Raw genomic sequence first — 18509 nt, 5'->3', positions numbered from 1 at the left:
AGTGTGAGGAGAGGAAGCAGAATCAGCAGGTATCATTTTGCATAACTAATTCTGAGATCTACATTTCTGTTTCCAAGCAGCTCCTTCTAGTAAGTATTTCTTTTCTTTTTCTTTCTTTCTTTCTTTCTTTCTTTCTTTCTTTCTTTCTTTCTTTCTTTCTTTCTTTCTTTCTTTCTTTCTTTCTTTCTTCTTTCTTTCTTTCTTTCTTCTTTTTTTTTTTGGTTTTTTTTTTTTTTTGGTTTTTTTGGTGAGGCAATTGGGGTTAAGTGACTTGCCCAAGGTCACAGCTAGTAAGTATCAAGTGTCTGAGGCCAGATTTGAACTCAAGTCCTCCTGACTCCAGGGCTGGTGCTCTATCCACTGCGCCACCTAGCTGCCCCTCTAGTAAGTATTTTTTTAGTTTCTCTTGCTCTCATTCACTATTGCTGCTTATTATAATGCCTTTATATTTGCTCACTGTACCTTTTGTTTTCATTGCCGCTAGCCTTTTTCTCTAAAATTACAAATCAATTTAGATCCAACTAGTCATTTTCAACTTTTCCCTCACTCTCCCTCTCCTTGCACACACACACATACACATACATGTATATGTGTGTGTGTGTGTATGTATGTATATATAAAATTTAAAACCCTCTACATTTAGGCCCTTTCTAAATAGTACTGCACATTCTTCCACAAGAAAGTTTGGACATATCCCCTCTGTCAATCAAATTCTCTTCATCTGAGTCCCAAACTAGTGTTCTTTATTTCTTTGTATTTCCGCCATATTCTCAAGGAACCTAGCTTCTACTCATCTTCAGATCAAATTGAAATAGCATACTTAATTTCAGGAACTTTTGTACGTAAAGAAAATCTCTTCCCCACTTTCTTTGTCCTCCCATCTTCCTCCACCCCTCAGTTCCATTCCATTCATTATATCTGCTGAAATTCATCTGGTAAAACTCATAGCTTCATCCCAAATTCCAAATTTATCTTTGCAAAATAGACTCCGAGGGGGCAAGTCACTTAACTCTCATTGCCCTTTCTCCCCCCCAAAAATACACACACACACACACACACACACACACACACACACACACACACATATCCATGCATACTCTGGATAAGTGACATAGTATAATGATACTCTCCTGCCACAATAAGATCAATAAAAAGTCATAGGAAAAATTTAGATACATAATTTGTTTGATCCCCAATGTTAATTTATGCTTAGAAGCAAACTTCAAAAATAAGCTGCTTGGAGAAGCAATGTGGTGTAAGGGACAAGACATTAAACTTGGAATCAGAAAGAAACAAATTCAAATCCCACTCCCCCAAAATTGCTTTATGTGTGGCTACGAGAAAATCACTTAACCGATTTAAGCCTCAATTTCCACATCTGTAAAGTGTGGATAATTGTACCTATCTCGCAGTCATGTTATGATTATTTAATGAAATATTGTCTACAAAGCAATCCATAAACCTTAAATCACCATATAAATGTCAAATATTATTATTGTTATCCAGTAATTCATTTCAGTGGCTGGCATTTCAGTGAGTGCTCAGTAAATATTTCACTAGTCTGGTTTTCTTTGAAGTTAGTTGACAGTCTATAACGTTTGACAATTTTGGTTACCTTCTCCTTATGGCTACCGTCTCCTCTCTTGAATTTGATGACGCTTTTCTTGGCTTTCCTCCTACAGTGTCTGCTGACTCCTACTCACTTTCCTTTGCTGGATCTCCCTCCTCTAACTATGGACACCCCCAGTGTTCTGTCCTAGATCCTTTTCTCTATATATTTTTTTAATTTCAAATTCTTCATTTTCATGAACTTAAACATTAACAAAAGTTGAGCAGATTGTAAATTAAGGAGGGATGAGTCTGTTTAACTCAAATGGAATATATTTTTGAAAGGTAACTTTTCTTCTAATCTGACACTGATAGTGGGGCAAACAGCATAGGGAGAGCAAATGGCTTAAAAGTTGTGTAGTCCACTGAGTAATGATTTTTACATTTATAAAGATACATGCATATTCCTCCAACAATTCAGTGCTGGTCTGCAGAAGACTTCTGCTGGTTTTGTGGTATATAAAGGCTAGATGTAATTTTCCAATGCCAATTTTTTTATTTCTTGAACTCAAGTTGGTTGACTGTTCTATTGAAGTTGAGAGGCACAAACATACATATTCCAGTTAAGTGAAGGTAAAAAAAATCATACAAATTCTTCAGTTTTCTTTTTCATAATTTTCTTCAAGAGTAAAGCAATATTCATTCTTCTCTATTGTAGGATTGACATATTCAGCAACCAGTTGTCCCTGGCTCCCCTCTACCTGTTTCCCTTTTAACTTCCCTCTCCTTATTGAAGACTTTGGTCACTACCTCCTGTCTTTTGTGTCCTTGTTTTTAGTTTGGGTATCATTTTGGCTGCATACAACATTACTGACTTTCATGATGGGAAATATACAAGGCACAGGCTGCCATCTTCCTGTTTTAGCTGAACCTGGACTCTGTCCCTATATTGTAAATCCCTATTCCACTATCCGGAGTACATTTTATTTTTCTCAATTTGCACATTAAGTCTAATTGCCAGGCATATATCTTGGATCTCTGTAGCTGGAGGATTCTCAACAGCTTTGTCATTTGGGATCTGTCTTCCTTCCACAATAGGCTTCTTATTATTTGAATATGTAGGATAAATGCAAATGAATCTGTCCTTGTCCTCCAGAGACCATTCACCACCTCCTGAGGGACTCAAGAGTCCAGGTGGTGCAAAAATCACAGTTACGCAGAGCCAATAGTGAGCTCACAGTTGTTCCTTCCGGGAGAAATCCTGCCTACCACATAGTCACCATTTTCGCCATCCCCCTCAGCCTGTTCGTGCTGGTAGCTGTTGCTCAAAGACTTGAAGTTAGAAGAACAAACTGTGAAAAGAGCCAGACTCCTCCCTCTATTCTTTTTAATACTAAATTTCTTGATATATTTGTTCAGCTCCTCTGGGTTCAATCATCATTGCTATGTTGATAATTCTAACATATGTTTGTGTGTATGTGTCCATACATATGTCTAGCCCTAGTTTCTTTTCTAAGCTCCCCATCCTCCTCACCATCTGCTTATTGGACATTTCAAGCTGAATATTCTATTGTCATCTCAAGCTCAAAAAGTCCAAAACACAACTCATTATCTTTCACTTCCCCCCCTTCTGAACTTCTCCATTACTGCTAAGGACATCAACATCCTCTCAAACACCCAAATTTTTCACCTTAGTGCCCCATATCCAATCTTTTGTCAAATATTATCAACTTCCCTTTACTTACATCACTTCTTCCCTAGTTCAGGCCACTATCATCTTTCTTATCCAGTCACCTGGACTATTTCAGTAGCCTTCTGATTGGTCTCTGTGCCTTACATCTCTTCCCACTCCATTCCATCTTCCAACCAACTGCTAAAAGTGACTTCCCCAAAGTGCAGTTCTGACTGTGTCACCTTTCTTCCTGTCAGTAAGTTCCCATGACCTTTACCTGTAGGATAAAGTCTAGAGGGCTTTGGCATTTAAATTTCTTCACAACCTGACACCTTCCTACCTTTCCAGTTTTATCACCTTTTTTCTCCTCTATGCACTCTACAATCCAGCGATATTATCCTGTTTGCTTTACATCTCACATACATACTCCATCTTCCTTCAAGATTCTATCTCAATGCCACCTTTGGGAAGAAACCTCTTGTATTCCACCAGACTGCTAGTACCTCTTCCTCAGAGTTTGCCATTTATCTCTGTGTATGTCTTGTATGTACACATTTATTTACTCCTCATTAGGATGTAAGCTTTTTGAGAGAAACTTTGCCTTTCTTTGTTTTCTTAGCATAGTTGCTGGTAAGTGTCACGAGCCAAATTTGAACTCAAATCTTCATAACTCCAGATCTGGTGCTCTATTCACTTTGCGACCTAATTTCCCTTTCTCTACACATCATTTTAGACCTTACCACCTACCTGTCTTTGTTATCTACCTCTGATCTTCTGTGATTTCAATGAAGGAAAATCAATAGATCAAGGATCTCCTAATACATTTCCTCCACTACCCATGTAATAAATCTTATTTTGCTTTCAAACTTTAGAGTATAGGGTGGCCTGGTTGATTAACTGAATATTTTGCCTTGTTGAGAATAATCATGTTAATTAATAAACATATATTGAGTGCTTACTATGTGCCAGGCACTGTACTAAACACTGGGGAAACAAAAAGAGGTAAAAGACAGTCCCTGCCCTCGAGAAGCTTACAATCTAATAGGGGATGTAACACATAAACAAAAAATTACAAAGTCAGCTACCTACAAGATAAATAGGAAATATTGAACAGAGGGAAAGCATTAGAAAGGGGGTTGGGAAAAGTTTCTTGTAGAAGGTGAAATTTTACTTGAGACATAAAGGAAGCCATGTACATTTTCAAAGAATTAAAATGTGATAATCAACTATAGCTCCCTAGTAAAGAAATAGTTATTTGGCTTTCTGTTTCACAGCTTTTGGAGATGTCGATATTTAGTTACATATGTGATTCTGTTTGATCTTCTTCCCATAGGCCTAGGAAGAAAAGACTTTTTAAAGCACAATACTCAATGATTACACTTTCATTTTCAAAGATGAATTTAGGGGCAGCTAGGTGGTGCAGTGGATGGAGCACCAGCCCTGGAGTCAGGAGGACCTGAGTTCAAGTCTGGCCTCAGACACTTGACACTTACTAGCTGTGTTACCCTGGGCAAGTCACTTGACCCCAATTGCCTCACCAAAAGAAAAAAAAAGATGAATTTAGATAACACTGTTCACCTGGTTCTTTGAATCAGTCTAAGAGACTCTGTTGTCCATTCCCAGTAGAGAGTGGGTTACAGAGAGAAGTTCAGTTGATAACTAAATGGAGGTGCTGGATAGGCTTTTTGGCCCTTCCTAAATTGTCTTCATAGTATGGTAATTTGAAGTATTATGACTTCTATGACACAGACTTATGTTTAAAAAATCAAAATCAAAAAATGGCTCCAAACCCTGGCTTAAGTTACACTTTGAAATTCAACCTATGACTCAATAGTATTGTGGTAAATCTAGGATATAGTAGGATATTGGCCTTCATTCAATCTTATTTAGTATTTTGAATTAGTAGTTTCGATGAAAAGGAAGATATCTGTTATCAGTCAAATGAATGAACTGTAATTTGTTAAGGAATGCCTCTGAAATTATTTAAAAATATGCCAGCTTTCTGCTTTAGAAATGGACATTTTAAGCAAAAATTTAACTTATGTTTAAATTTATCAAATAGTTTTTGTTTATCTGAAGGAATTAAAACATTCCTGATTTCTCATTTTGTGGATCAGTGTGGCTATCCAAAGCACCAGTCACTTAAAAAAGTAGAGTATCTAAAGATATGACAGTAGCTAGTGTAGGAGTATGAGGAGTGGTTAAAATAGGAATCACACACTTTCAGAGGTTAATTTAAGTTGTTCATTCAGTCATTCATTCAGGGAAGTAGTAGAAAGAGCATTAAATTTGGTGTAATTAAAACCTGGGTGTCAATTCTGTCCCTACCACTTACTATTTAACTTTGGACAAATTATATAACCATTGTGGGCCTCCGTTTCCTTATCCATAGAGATATGTACACTTTATTTCACAATGTTGTTTTGAGGCCCAATGAATTAATGTGTGTAAAGTGCTTTATACATCCCAAAACACTTCCTAAGGACCAGCACTTTTTTTTAAAGAATAAAAACAAGATTTTAAGTGCAAAATGGAGGAGGGGAGTGGAGAGGGTTGGTTGTTAATTTGGGAACAGCCTTGTCATGTATATTGAGCCAAGCAAAGATAATTACAGTGTTTAACTACAACCACCTCATGTCACAGGAAAAAGGAATCATTTGCTTTCTTTTGGAAGTAAGAAAGCACATGGCCCTAGGAAACAGAAATGTGGAATTGTATTTTCTTGATCTTGTAATAAGCAAGAGTTGTAAATGAAAGGGCACTTATTTAATAGACTTCATTTCCTGCCTGGTTTTTAAGCATCTCCTAGTGATAAGCTGAAATTTGTTTTTATTTAAGTGGTGGTAAATTTTTAGAGGTTGCTAAAATAGTGCTTTATTGTTGAAAAATGACAGTCATTTTATAAGGTATATAACTTTTCTTACTCCCTGTAATAATATGAAAGTTGGACAATTTTACCTTGAAAGCAGTTTAATAAGGAAATTAATGAAATCCTTTTAATAAAATGAATAGTTTTTAAAGTCATTCTTCATTTAGCACAGTGCTTGCCACATAGTAAGCGCTTAAGTGGTTTTTCCTTCATTCTTTCACTTGCATTAGAGGTTGAGGTCCCTGGAAAAAAATTACCCGAAAACTAACTGGAATGCCTATATACATTTTTATGGCGTTCATTTTATGTTCATCACAACAATGATTCAATGTTGTGATTTGTAGAATAATTTAGAATGAAGACCAATGGGTAAAAATTACAGAAGGGTCAACTTTAGCTCAATATGAAGAAATCTCCAATGATTTGAATAATCTGCTGTTGTAGTGAACTGCCTTATAAGCAAGGGCATTTCCCATTCCAGAAAATGTTCAAGAAGGTCCCGGATTAGTCACCTGTTCAGGTTAATATAAAGAAGATTCCTGGAAGGAATTGGAAGTTGGACTAGGTAATATCTAAGAGTCTTTCTGACCCCAAGATCAATTCATTTCAGTGAATATTAAACACTTCCTTTGTGCCAGTCACTGTGTAGGTGCTGAGAATACAAAAACAAAAGCCAAACCATTTCTGCCCTCCAAGAGCTTACATTCCCCTGACAAGGAAACATCACATACACAGGAAGTAAATGCAAAGTCATATAAGGTAACCTCTAGGGAATTATTTCTAATAACTATAGGGATTGGTAGAAAGTGACAACTATGGGACAGCTAGGCAGCATAGTGGATAGAGTACCAGCCCTGGAGTCAGGAAGACCCGAGTTCAAATTCGACCTCAGACACTTGACATTCACTACCTCTGTGACCCTGGGCAAGTCACTTAACCCCAATTGCCTCACCCAAAAAAAAAGAAAGTGACAACTGAGCTGTAGTTTGAAGAAAGCTAAGGGATCTGTGACAGAAGTGAAGTGATAGTGGTTTTCAGGGAGGAGGCATCTCTTATGCATATTCATGGAGGAAGGAAATGGAATGTCATATATGGCCGGCCAGCAAGCCAGTTGAACTAGACTGGAGAATCCATAAAGGGGGAACATTTTTATGAAATAAGACTTGGAAATAGATATAGATTGTGGAAGGCTTTAAATGCCTGGCTGAGCATTCAGTGTTTTTATGGGTGTTCTCTAAACAGTAATAAAAGACTTAATGGTATTGATGCAGCCAATCACACTATATATATAGTATCCTAATAGCTCACATTTATATAGAGCTTTCTGGTTATCATAGATTTGGAGTCCTTGCAGCGCATCTAGCCCAGCAAACTAGGTCCAGAAAAGTTCAGTAGACGTCAGAAGCAGGATTTACACCTAGCTCAGCCTGACTCTAAGTTCAGCCCAGAGCACTTTTCTATAATGCTATAAAGTCTTTTCTTCTTGACAACTGTTAACTGTTGGACAAAAACCATGAAGTTCACTGTATCAGTCATGAATGTGAAGCTCATAAAGATTGAAGTAACTTACTCAAAGTTACACAGCTAATCTATGGCAGAGCTAGAATTCAACCACAGATCTTCTGACCACAAGTCCAGAATTCATTCTGCTATACCATGCTACCCCCTCCAAGGGATCTAGTTGGCTTCATCTTTCAAACATTTTAGAATAGGAACAGCGCCTCTTTCTAAAGGTTTTTCTTTACCCATGCTGCTGCTGCTGCTGCTGCTTCTTTTTTTTTTTTTTTTTGGTGAGGCAATTGGGGTTAAGTGACTTGCCCAGGGTCACACAGCCAGTAAGTGTTAAGTGTCTGAGGCCGGATTTGAACTCAGGTCCTCCTGACTCCAGGGCCAGTGCTCTATCCACTGCACCACCTAGCTGCCCTTTTACCCATGCTTCTTGCAAAGACCCTTTTGCAGCTTGAGTAGGATCCACTGCCACATTTAAAAGTGTGGAATCATAAAAAGGGAGCCTTAAAAGTCCTCTAGTTCAGCCTCCTAATGGATGTAGAAATCTCTTGTACTGCATTGTAATGAGTTAATAGGAATGTTGAGATAAGAAGGTTTTGGCAAGACCTGAAGAAACCCCACACTCTGATCCAACACTGAGGCTTCTGTTCCAACAGAAGAAATTTGCTGAAGAAAAAAAATATATAACAGCCTTTCCTCTTCAGAAAAGACAGTGTCCATTTCTGAAAATAACCCAGAAGTAACATAGGATTAATTCCTTCAGGTTTGGTTCTGGTGGGTCAAAAGGCTTATATAGGGACAGCTAGGTGGTGCAGTGGATAAAGCACTGGCCCTGTATTCAGGAGGACCTGAGTTCAAATCCAGCCTCAGTCACTTGACACATTACTGGCTGTGTGACCCTGGGCAAGTCACTTAACCCTCATTGCCTCGCCCCCAAAAAAACAAAACCTATCTATATGATGTATATGGGATTGTAGTTCTAGAACTCAGAAGAAACCTCAGAGATTATTTAGTCCAACCCCTGTTCATTTTATATATGAGAACACTAGCCCAGGGAAATAAGGTGATTTAACCAAGGTCCTAAAGGTAATAAGCATGAGAGGTGGTATTTGAATCCAGTCTTTCTGACACTAGAACAAAGGTTCTTCTCCCCATACCATGCTGCTTGTCTGTTCCTAGGGAAGGAGTATGAGATTGTGAACCAGGAAAGGGGAGAAAGAGGTAGCAGAATTCATATGCTAAGCAGAACAACCCCCTGAATACCAATGAAAACTTATAGAAACTACATCCTTGGACAAGTTTGATAGTCTTGGGAGAAGTCCAGTTGCTACTGTGGGTGGTGCTTGTAATAAACAACCTTGACAAGTAATGTTGCATAGATGTGAAATGTGTTGCAGCTTCTTTGTCTTTCTGTCCTTGGGGGTCGTGCTGAGGAACTATATATCATGAAGTCCTTTAGTAACTAAACTCTCTTGGATAAGGTCTAAGACCCATCTCACAAAGAACTCTGTTGTACAGGAAGTGATTTATAATAGGATACCAGTGCACTCCAGTTTTATATGTAGAAAAGACAAATTTGGTATATAATGTTTTGTTGGTTATTTTAGTTTAAAAAGCAATAATTTCCATAATATACACAAAAGTTATCGGTTTGTCCATCTGTCTCCCTCCCTCTCCTTTTCCTTCTCTACTTCTATCAGTTCAAAGATCAGACTCACAACTGCCTGAAATCCAACTTGGAGTGAGTTCCAAAGTGAGTTTATATTTAATGACCTGAGTAGTTAGGTCCATGTTGTAAATAATTCATAAAATCATTTTGTTTGCAATCCTATTTCTCTCAGGCTAAACTCAGACTTTATGTGATACTACTTAGGTGACCTGAATTTTTTACTATATGTTAAAAGCAACCATAATCTGTGATATTATTTACTCAGATTTTAATTTTAATTGTTTGGTTTGGTTTACCAAGATGTTTTTGGTTTGTTTTATGTCATTCCTGCTTTGATTTGGGGTTGTCCAAGGGATCCATTTGAGAGTGAATCTCTTCCTATGAGGTTTAAGCAGTTTGATCATTGTACAAAAGGCTTCAGTCTAAAATTGAAGAAGACTAATGTTGCAAACTTGGCTCTTGGTCAAAGAGTGCTTGCCAAAGGAGTATTTACTCATGACTTCCTTAATGGTCTGAACTCAGAAAAGAGCAGGAAGAATGTACAGTGTGTTCTTTGGGGATTTAAAATGTAGATATATTGTTTGTGACAGTGCTTTTCATAATAAGGAAGTTTATCTTGGGAAAATCTGGTATCAGGAAAAATCAGTATCCTTTTGATGATTGATAGATGGATAGATAGATGAATAATGGATGTGGGGAGAAAAGACCATGTTCTAGAGTCGGAAGGATTCTGAAAGGACATCTGGTCCAATACCCTCATTTCACAGGTGAGGAAATTGAGAATATGACAGATTAGTTTACTTGCCCAAGATCCTACAGGTAGTAATAAGGGGCAAAGTAAGGATTAAAACTCAGGTTCTGTGACTCCAAGTTCAGTGCTCTTTCCACTGCATCTAAATAGAGATAGGGAAAGGAGAGAGGGAGGGAGGGAGGGGAAGAGAGACAGACACACAGACAGACAGACACATAGGTAGGTAAGTACATAAGCATGTACTTACATTCATACAAACATACATAATCAAATAAAACAATATAGAAAATGCTTTTTAAGCCTTTAAGAGCTATATAAATATTACATAGAATGCAAATTTTAGGCAGAAATACTCCTGAATACCAATGAAAGCTTATGGAAACTTCATTCTAAGACAGGTTTGATAGTCTTAAGAGCAGTCCAGTTGCTACTGTGGGTGGTGGAGACAATAAAGTATTCTGACAAGGAGTAGTGTGTTAAATGTGAAATATGCTACAACTTCTTTGTCATTCTGTCCCTGGAGATCTATCTTATAATGAAGTCATTTTAGTCCTTTAGTAACTGATCCCCTTGGATAAGGTCCAAGACCCATCTTACATACAGTTCTATTGTATAGGAAATTATTTATTGTAAGATACCAGTGCAGTCCAGCTCTATATTATATTATAGGTCATTTTCTTCAAACTTAGCCTAAGTTAAAACCAATTCATAATTTAAACATGTTTTTCAAATCCACAAACATTTAAGTGCCTGCTATGTGCCAGACAGCTACCATTTCTTGGTTTGTTCTCTTAAAAAAATGTTTTATTGATGCCTATTACTTTTATAGTAAGCATTGGGGGGGGGGGAAGCATCCCACCTTGCCCTCCAGATTGAACTCTTCATTGTGACAATGAAAAACAATCAAGCAATCATTTTTTGGTCTGGTAGGTATCTCAGGGTTTTGTTGAAATAGGTATGTGGAACCTTTGCTGTTTTGCCTCTGTTAAAGAAGTCACCTTGACTGGAATTTTTAGCTACTACTTTTAATTGCCTCTGTTTCATGATTACGCTATTTCATTCATACCATTTTCTGGTTTTTAACCAGTATCACTTCGTTTTGATGTCTAGTAAAGCTGTCCCATGCACTCCTATTTCTTATTATTTCCCTTGAGATTTTAAACCTTTTATTCTTTCAAATTAATTTTGAATTTTTTCCTAGTTTTATAGAGTATATGATTTTAATTATATTGGCATTGCCTAGCCACAAACATTAAGTTTGACTCCATTCTTTGGATGTGGTCCCATCCCTTAATTCAAGATCCCACATGGTAAATGTGCCCAAAGAGTAGCTCTGAGTTCCAATATCTGTAAAATTCTGCACCTGTTAAAAATAAAAATGCCTTTGTGCCCAGCTATGTTACGATTTGATCCTGTTGGCGTGATTTTGGAGTCAGGCAGGTGTGAAAAATATGGTGATATTTCTGTCTGTCATTTATTTTTTATTTGTAACTTTTGTGAGAATACGCAATTAATGATAATCTGCCTTCTGAGGGCATGTGTTCCAACCCCTTCTGGTCCAGGTCATGAGTGCTATAGTCTAGAACATTCAATAATAAATACCCTTGGAAAGATCCAAGGTGAATCTGCTATATCATGGATTCCTCACCAAAGCAGGTTTTGTTTTTATAAAGGATGTCCCAAAAGTCTAAGTGAAGTTTTAAACTTGTATAGGATCTAAACTATATTGTATATATTATCTGTTGAAACTATTTCTCCACTTTTTAATCTATTAATGAAGGTGAGTGGGAAAAAAAATTCAAGCCACCACAAAGGTGGTAAATCCTGCCTTCAATACTCTGTTGAATCAGTAAGGAATATTTTAGGTCATCTTACTTTATTTAGTAAACCTAATTAATATATATGATTTTTCTTTCTAGGTGCTTTTATTCCTGGTGTTCCAGTTCAACCTGTAGTATTACGATATCCAAACAAACTGGTAAATTCTGTTTATTTGTGGATTAAACATTGAGCCCGGTTAATTGAGGGTTAGAGTCGTAATGAGTTTTAATGTATCCATGGTGCATTTTCTTCAGCTTTTGTTTACACTACAGTAGTAAACAAACTGTAGGAAATCCTCAAGGGGACTGTGGGCTAAGTTCAACACATCTTTCCAGAAGAAGTCACGAGAGGCATAATAGGCTTTGTTGTTCATAATGCACAAGTTAGATATTACTACTTTTGCACCAAACACTGACTAATTCTTTCCAATCCTTCTGTAAATGAAACCTTAGATGATAGAAACTTATATACCCATTTAAGAAAATTTTTTTTATTTATATAAACCCTCCATATACTTTATATGGAGCAAATATGTCTGTATATGAAGAGACACACACATCTTCCCTGACTTCCTATTCCCTTACAGCAGCCATTCTCAAACTAACTTTTAAAATATTTTTTGTTTAGCAACTCCTTGGATCTACATTTCTATTTACTTTCCTTAATATGGATTTCCTCTAGTTGTAATGTTATAGTAAGAGCTTTGTACTGGCAATCAGATCTGAATTCTAGCCTTAAGTCAGTCACTATCTCCTTGAGCAAATCACTTAACTTCTTGGGCCTTGGTTTCCTCCCTTATAAAATGAAGTGGTTGGATTTTATGACACCCCTCACTCTCTGTCTGTTTTGTCCATCTGTTATCTTTCTGTCTCTCTTTGTCTCTCCCCACCCCCCCCATCTCTTTTTATTGAAGTAAGGGGAGAGGTCATAAAAGGACTAGTGTCTATGGGGTGAAGATTGCTAAGCAGCAGAGAGAGCATTGCTATCATGAGCATGGGTGTGTATTAGTCCAAATCTTCATGATTCTGCACCTTTGCATACAACCCAGCAACTGAGCAGAAATAAAAAATTTAAACAGAGTGCTCCAGAATTGGGCATTTGCGTGGTTTGCTCAGAAGAAAATCAGAGGAGAACTTTTAAGTGCCCAAGAAGACTGTAATTGACCTTGAAATCAGATGTAAAAATTAAATACACTTGAGCCAAAAGGGAGTTGATTTTATGAGTGAAATGGGAAAAGGTGAGTAGTTAGAGGTTATCCCAGTTAGAGCACAGCATATTAGTGATATAGATGACAGATATATTGGTGATCAGACAAGCAAACCATGAATTAGCACTTGTGGAAATTTTGAGAAAACCCGTGATGATGAAGGCTCTCGTCTTTAGGGCATGGGCTCCCACGAATATGTAGCTGATGTGGCATAAAGATGAAAGACTGTTGAGGCAAGACAGCTTGGTCAGTACAGATGCTGAATTTTTTGAAGGCCATCTGGGGACAGGAGGGGAGAGGAGAGGTAGGAGGTAGTATGCAAGCAGTGTGGGGAAGGGATTGTCCCCAGAATAGACATTGTCAGTAGTAGGAAGAGGCTCACAAGAATGAAAGTCAAGGTCTTCAAATGAACTCATCATTTGTAGATAGAATATGGTGGGGTAGAGCTGTGACACAGAAATTAGAAAAAACATTGAAGTCTTTGACAACCTTTTTCATTTCCCTCCCTAATTGAGACAGCAGGATTGGGAGCAGGTGAAGAAAGGCCACAGGAGAAGCAGTTTTTATTTAACAATGGGAAACAGAAGAGAGAGGTGAAAGATAGGTCAAAGATAAAAATTAGTTTACCCAGAACACAGTAGTCCTATCACAGTACACAGCAAAGTATACAGAGTTGGAATCACTAAATTTTAATCAATTAATTGTATTCAATTGAATTTATCTTTAGGATACAATTACATGGACCTGGCAAGGACCTGGAGCGTAAGTCAGTCTGAATTGTCTTTTATTTCTTTTGTATTATTACTCCCAGAGAAAGAGGTGGTACAATTGATGTGTGAAGGGGAAAGATATCTGGCCCCAGATTTACAGGAGGAAGAATGTCTGTGGCAAGTAGAACTCACTGACAAATTCTCAAGCCCATACTCTTTCTACTCTACCACACCTCCCTCATTGAGAAGCATGGTATTGTGGATAAAGAGCTGGCCTCAAAGACAAGATAACCTGGGTTCAAGTCCTGACTCTGACACACTGGCTGTGACCCTGAACAAGTCAATCTGCATTGCTAGATGGAGTTTCCTCACCTGGAAATTCTCTGTAGTAATGATGAAATCACACATCTAGTCATTAGCATATACTTTTATGTTAAATATCATATAAAGGGGGGCAGCTAGGTGGCGCAGTAGATAAAGTACCGACCCTGGATTCAAGAGGATCTGAGTTCAAATGTGGCTTCAGACACTTGACATTTACTAGCCGTGTGACTCTGGTCAAGTCACTTAACCCTCAATCCCCCCCCCCCAATTTAATGTATATCATATAAAGGTCAAAAAGATACCAAGGAAATAATGAGTACTTTTCTTTCTTTCCCAAGCACTATTGCATGCTATGCACATTCATTTGCAGAAGTAAAGAATAAATGATGGTGATAACAGCTTGTAGTGTAGCAATAATGTTGAACACACTTAAACTGTCTTGTTTCTACACTTCCAACCTTTGGGAATTTAAGTTAAATGGACTCCAAATGAGGAATAAGAATAACTGGCCATTCTTTAATTTTGATTATAGGCACTTCTTCCTATACATATTGTACACACACACACACACACAGTAGCAGATGAGTTTCTTTGACAAATATAATTGCCTAAGTCCAGCTTAATGATCACTAGCTTAACCAGATTCATCTTTAGATTGCATCCATACAATCTGTCATATCACCAGGCCTATATTTTTGTGTGAGACCTGCCATAGCTTGCATTCTCCTAGTATAGTCTTCAGTTACCCAGGATCACTTTTATGCCATGATGAGACATTTGAGTAAAATTTTAGTGATGGTGCTATTATTTAATGAAGATAATTATCACCATATATATTAATGGGAAGAGAAAGAGAAGTAATATGTTGTTAATTTAAAGGAATACAACAGGATGCTTTTCAGACTACAGTGGTTATTTTAATTTGATAAATAACTTCTTTCATGTTTATTTTTTGCCAACTTATTGGATTTTAACAACTAAACCTTAGGCTGAAGGTACAATTCAAAATGCATGATGAGAATTAAAACACACAACACTGCCATCTAGAGGGAAGTTTTGGCCTAAAATTCTGGCTTCAGTGTTTGTAATGTTTAAACAGAATTTAAAATATCTCACTCTCTGTTCAGTGTATGTTCTTTTCTTTTTTTAAGGTTGAAGATTTTATGGCTTACCCTATGTCAGTTTCATAATTTTGTGGAAATTGAGGTTAGTATAAAAGAAATGGTAAATATTCTTTACATTCTTCAAGGCTCTTTAGAGGGGCTTCATAAGCACTTCATCATGATGGGCCCTTTTGTAGGATTTAAAATTGTTTGGATAAGATTTTTAAAACCAAATGGGGGGCAGCTAGGTGGCACAGTGGATAGAGCACCGGCCCTGGATTCAGGAGGACCTGAGTTCAAATGCGGCCTCAGACACTTATCACTTACTAGCTGTGTGACCCTAGGCAAGTCACTTAACCCCAATTGCCTCACCAAAAAAAAACAAAAAACAAAAAATAGGAAACCTATCCCTTAACTGAGCCTTCTTTTAATTTTGGCTTTCACAGTCAATATGAATATAAATATTTCATTCATATGTGTGAATATATATACATATATAATAAGTAGGCATTTATTCAATAAATTATAATTCTTCAAAAGATTCCACTTTCATGTTGCTGATCATTATATGCTAGGTCTTTAATTAGGCAATTAAAGTAATCCGTCAATCTTATGAGCCAATTCATGACTTTCCAAAGTCATTAAATTCTTTTAATTCCTTTAAATATAATCAACATTTTTCTGGACTTGTTTTTTACCAAGGGAGTTGGTAAAGCCAAGATTCTAAGCCTGAAAAATAAAGATAAACTATGAGGAGCTAAATTCTGTTTGTTCCCATCCAAATTAATCTTGCTGTATAGTGCAGAAATAAAAACTGGTATCTCTTCATTGTGGCCATTTGTTTCAGTAGAATTTTAGTTACATTCATCACAAGGTGCTATATGGTGACAATAACAAGTCTAACAAGTGTATATTAATAAATTATATTTCTGGGCCATAAATACAACAATTTTTTTATACAAAGGAAATAATAGGCCATTGTTGTGGAATGATTTGTTCCTTATCATATTAGGAAGAAAGAAATGAGACTGTTTGATGCAGTTGAAAGAACACTGGATTAAAAGTCAGGAGAACTGCGCTCTGTTACAGATTCTACTCCTAACTAGATGTGGGATGTGGGGCCAGTCATTTAATGTCTTTAGCCGTAATGTCCTCAATTAGAAAACTAGGTAGTCTTACGATTTAGAATTGAAAAGTACCTTAGAAGAAGTCATCTTGGCTTATCATAAAATACCTTTGCACATTAAAATAATATGATTTGGTTATTCTATACCTAGGACAAAATTTTTTGATGGTAATCAATCTGAAAGAAATAATAAATAAATGTGTTTCTTTGTTTTTGAAGAAATGTGTTTAAGAAACATACAATATGTATGTTTTGATAAACACCATGATTATGGTTCAAAGGTTCTTATATACCTTTCAAACCTTAGCCTAACTACATGCATCCATAGTTTATCCTATTCAGTGGGCTGAGATTGTTACTTAAAGCTGGTTCTTTCTAGTGTATTTAAAGATAGAATAGAACATTATTGATTTTATTTAACTGGAGCAATTCAGAGTCACCTGAATTATTTTTATGTTAATGCGGAAGTGAAAAATTCATAGAAAACTAAAATTTATGCTTTGTGGACCTTAGCAATTCCTTAAATTGAAAGAGAATCAAGAACTTTAAAGTGCTATGTAAAGTGTGAGCTATTATTATTCATTAGACAAATGTTGTTTAGATTTGTGACTTCCTGTAGTGGGCTGATTTTTGTAGAAAATTAATGCATTATCTTAGAAAGTGTTACCTAGAAAAAAGAAAATAGAATCTACTGATCAGATATTACTAAATAAAGATCCCTTTGGGAAAAAAAAAGATGAAGTACTTTAGAAATTTCAGTGTAGGGGGCAGCTAGGTAGCGCAGTGAATAAAGCACCAGACCTGAATTCAGGAGGACCCGAGTTCAAATCTGGCCCCAGACACTTGACACTTACTAGCTGTGTGACCCTGAGCAAGTCACTTAACCCTCATTGCCCTGCAAAAAGAAAGAAAGAAAGAAAGAAAGAAACAACCCCCCCCCACCCCGCCCAAAAAAGAAATTTCAGTGTTAGAGTTTTATAGAATTAGCAAAACAAGATTAGGTGCTCAAGACATTTTCCTCTACATCGGAATATCCACGTAGATGAGTGAAGATTGACTATTTACAAGGGTCGATAAGGGGCAGCTAGGTGGCACAGTGGATAGAGCACCGGCCCTGGAGTCAGGAGTACCTGAGTTCAAATCCGGCCTCAGACACTTGACACTTACTAGCTGTGTGACCCTGGGCAAGTCACTTAACCCCAATTGCCTCACTTTAAAAAAAAAAAAAAAACAAGTGTCGATAAGTCGAGATCTGTAAATTTATAGAAGTTTATACCTTTAAAGTACATATGTTTTTATTCTATATATAAAATATTATGTACTAACTTTCTAAATAGACTAGATGTTAAAAACATGAAAAAATTTTGTTTCCAACCCATTTAAATCTTTTGTGTATTTTTAAAGAACATGACATCACCAAAACAAAAAACCTAGATGCTAGTTTGCAAAATACAAACTTTATACTTCTTTAGAGACTGTAAGAATGATATTCAAATAGATCCAATCCTATTTTGAAATTTAAAATAAACTCCATTCCTATTTGGGGATGTTTCATTCTCTAGAGAGAAAAATGCAAACCTATGTCCATTTTTCTTATAAATTTAGTTTTACATTGTTTCAAGGCAGTGATGGCTTTGGTTCTACATAATTCCAGTGACTTTGTCAGATTTCAGGCCATGTAATCTTACCAGTGATAGAATTGCTTTGTTCTTGTATAGTAAGAAACAAGTTATGATAGACTTATAATTTAGTGTTTTGTATTTAGTTTCTTCCAGTATATACACCTTCAGAAGAAGAAAAGAAAAATCCAGCATTGTATGCAAATAATGTGAGACGCATAATGGCAAAGTAAGTATATGCTGGTACTGTGTCCTTGGCATTCAACATGGGAAAGTCACTATTCAATAGAGACAGTCAGATGCATTATTTTTATTATCTTATTGATTAATCTTTAGTAACTAAATATATTCTCAGGAACATCATTCATTACTTCTGTGATTTTTGTAAGAGAACTACAGAGATTGGCAGTATTTTATCAACATAAACAAGGTTTCAGAATTTCTTGTCTATCTTAAATTTTCCCCCTGTAGCTGTAGAAAATGAAAGTTTAGCCTAACTCTTTGGGGAAATGGATTTAATATAAAAAGAAAAAAGAAGATATATTGCCTTTCTGAGAATGGAAGAGATTTCAGGGGCACTA

General features: G+C 36.6%; 1 protein-coding gene across 1 annotated transcript in view; it reads left to right on the top strand.

Annotated features, from left to right (window-relative positions):
• Positions 1-18509, top strand: part of LPCAT1 (lysophosphatidylcholine acyltransferase 1) — a 173907-nt gene that overhangs the window by 115659 nt on the left and 39739 nt on the right. Inside the window, exons 6-9 of the mRNA XM_043977175.1 lie at positions 11938-11996; positions 13774-13808; positions 15232-15286; positions 18075-18157. Coding sequence (XP_043833110.1) covers positions 11938-11996; positions 13774-13808; positions 15232-15286; positions 18075-18157 — 232 coding nt within the window. The remainder of the gene's footprint in view (positions 1-11937; positions 11997-13773; positions 13809-15231; positions 15287-18074; positions 18158-18509) is intronic.

Source organism: Dromiciops gliroides, chromosome 1, assembly GCF_019393635.1.
Source record: "Dromiciops gliroides isolate mDroGli1 chromosome 1, mDroGli1.pri, whole genome shotgun sequence".
Lineage (NCBI taxonomy): Eukaryota > Metazoa > Chordata > Mammalia > Microbiotheria > Microbiotheriidae > Dromiciops > Dromiciops gliroides.
The sequence above is the reverse complement of the archived record's forward strand: the minus strand, read 5'-3'. Positions and strand labels throughout refer to the sequence as shown.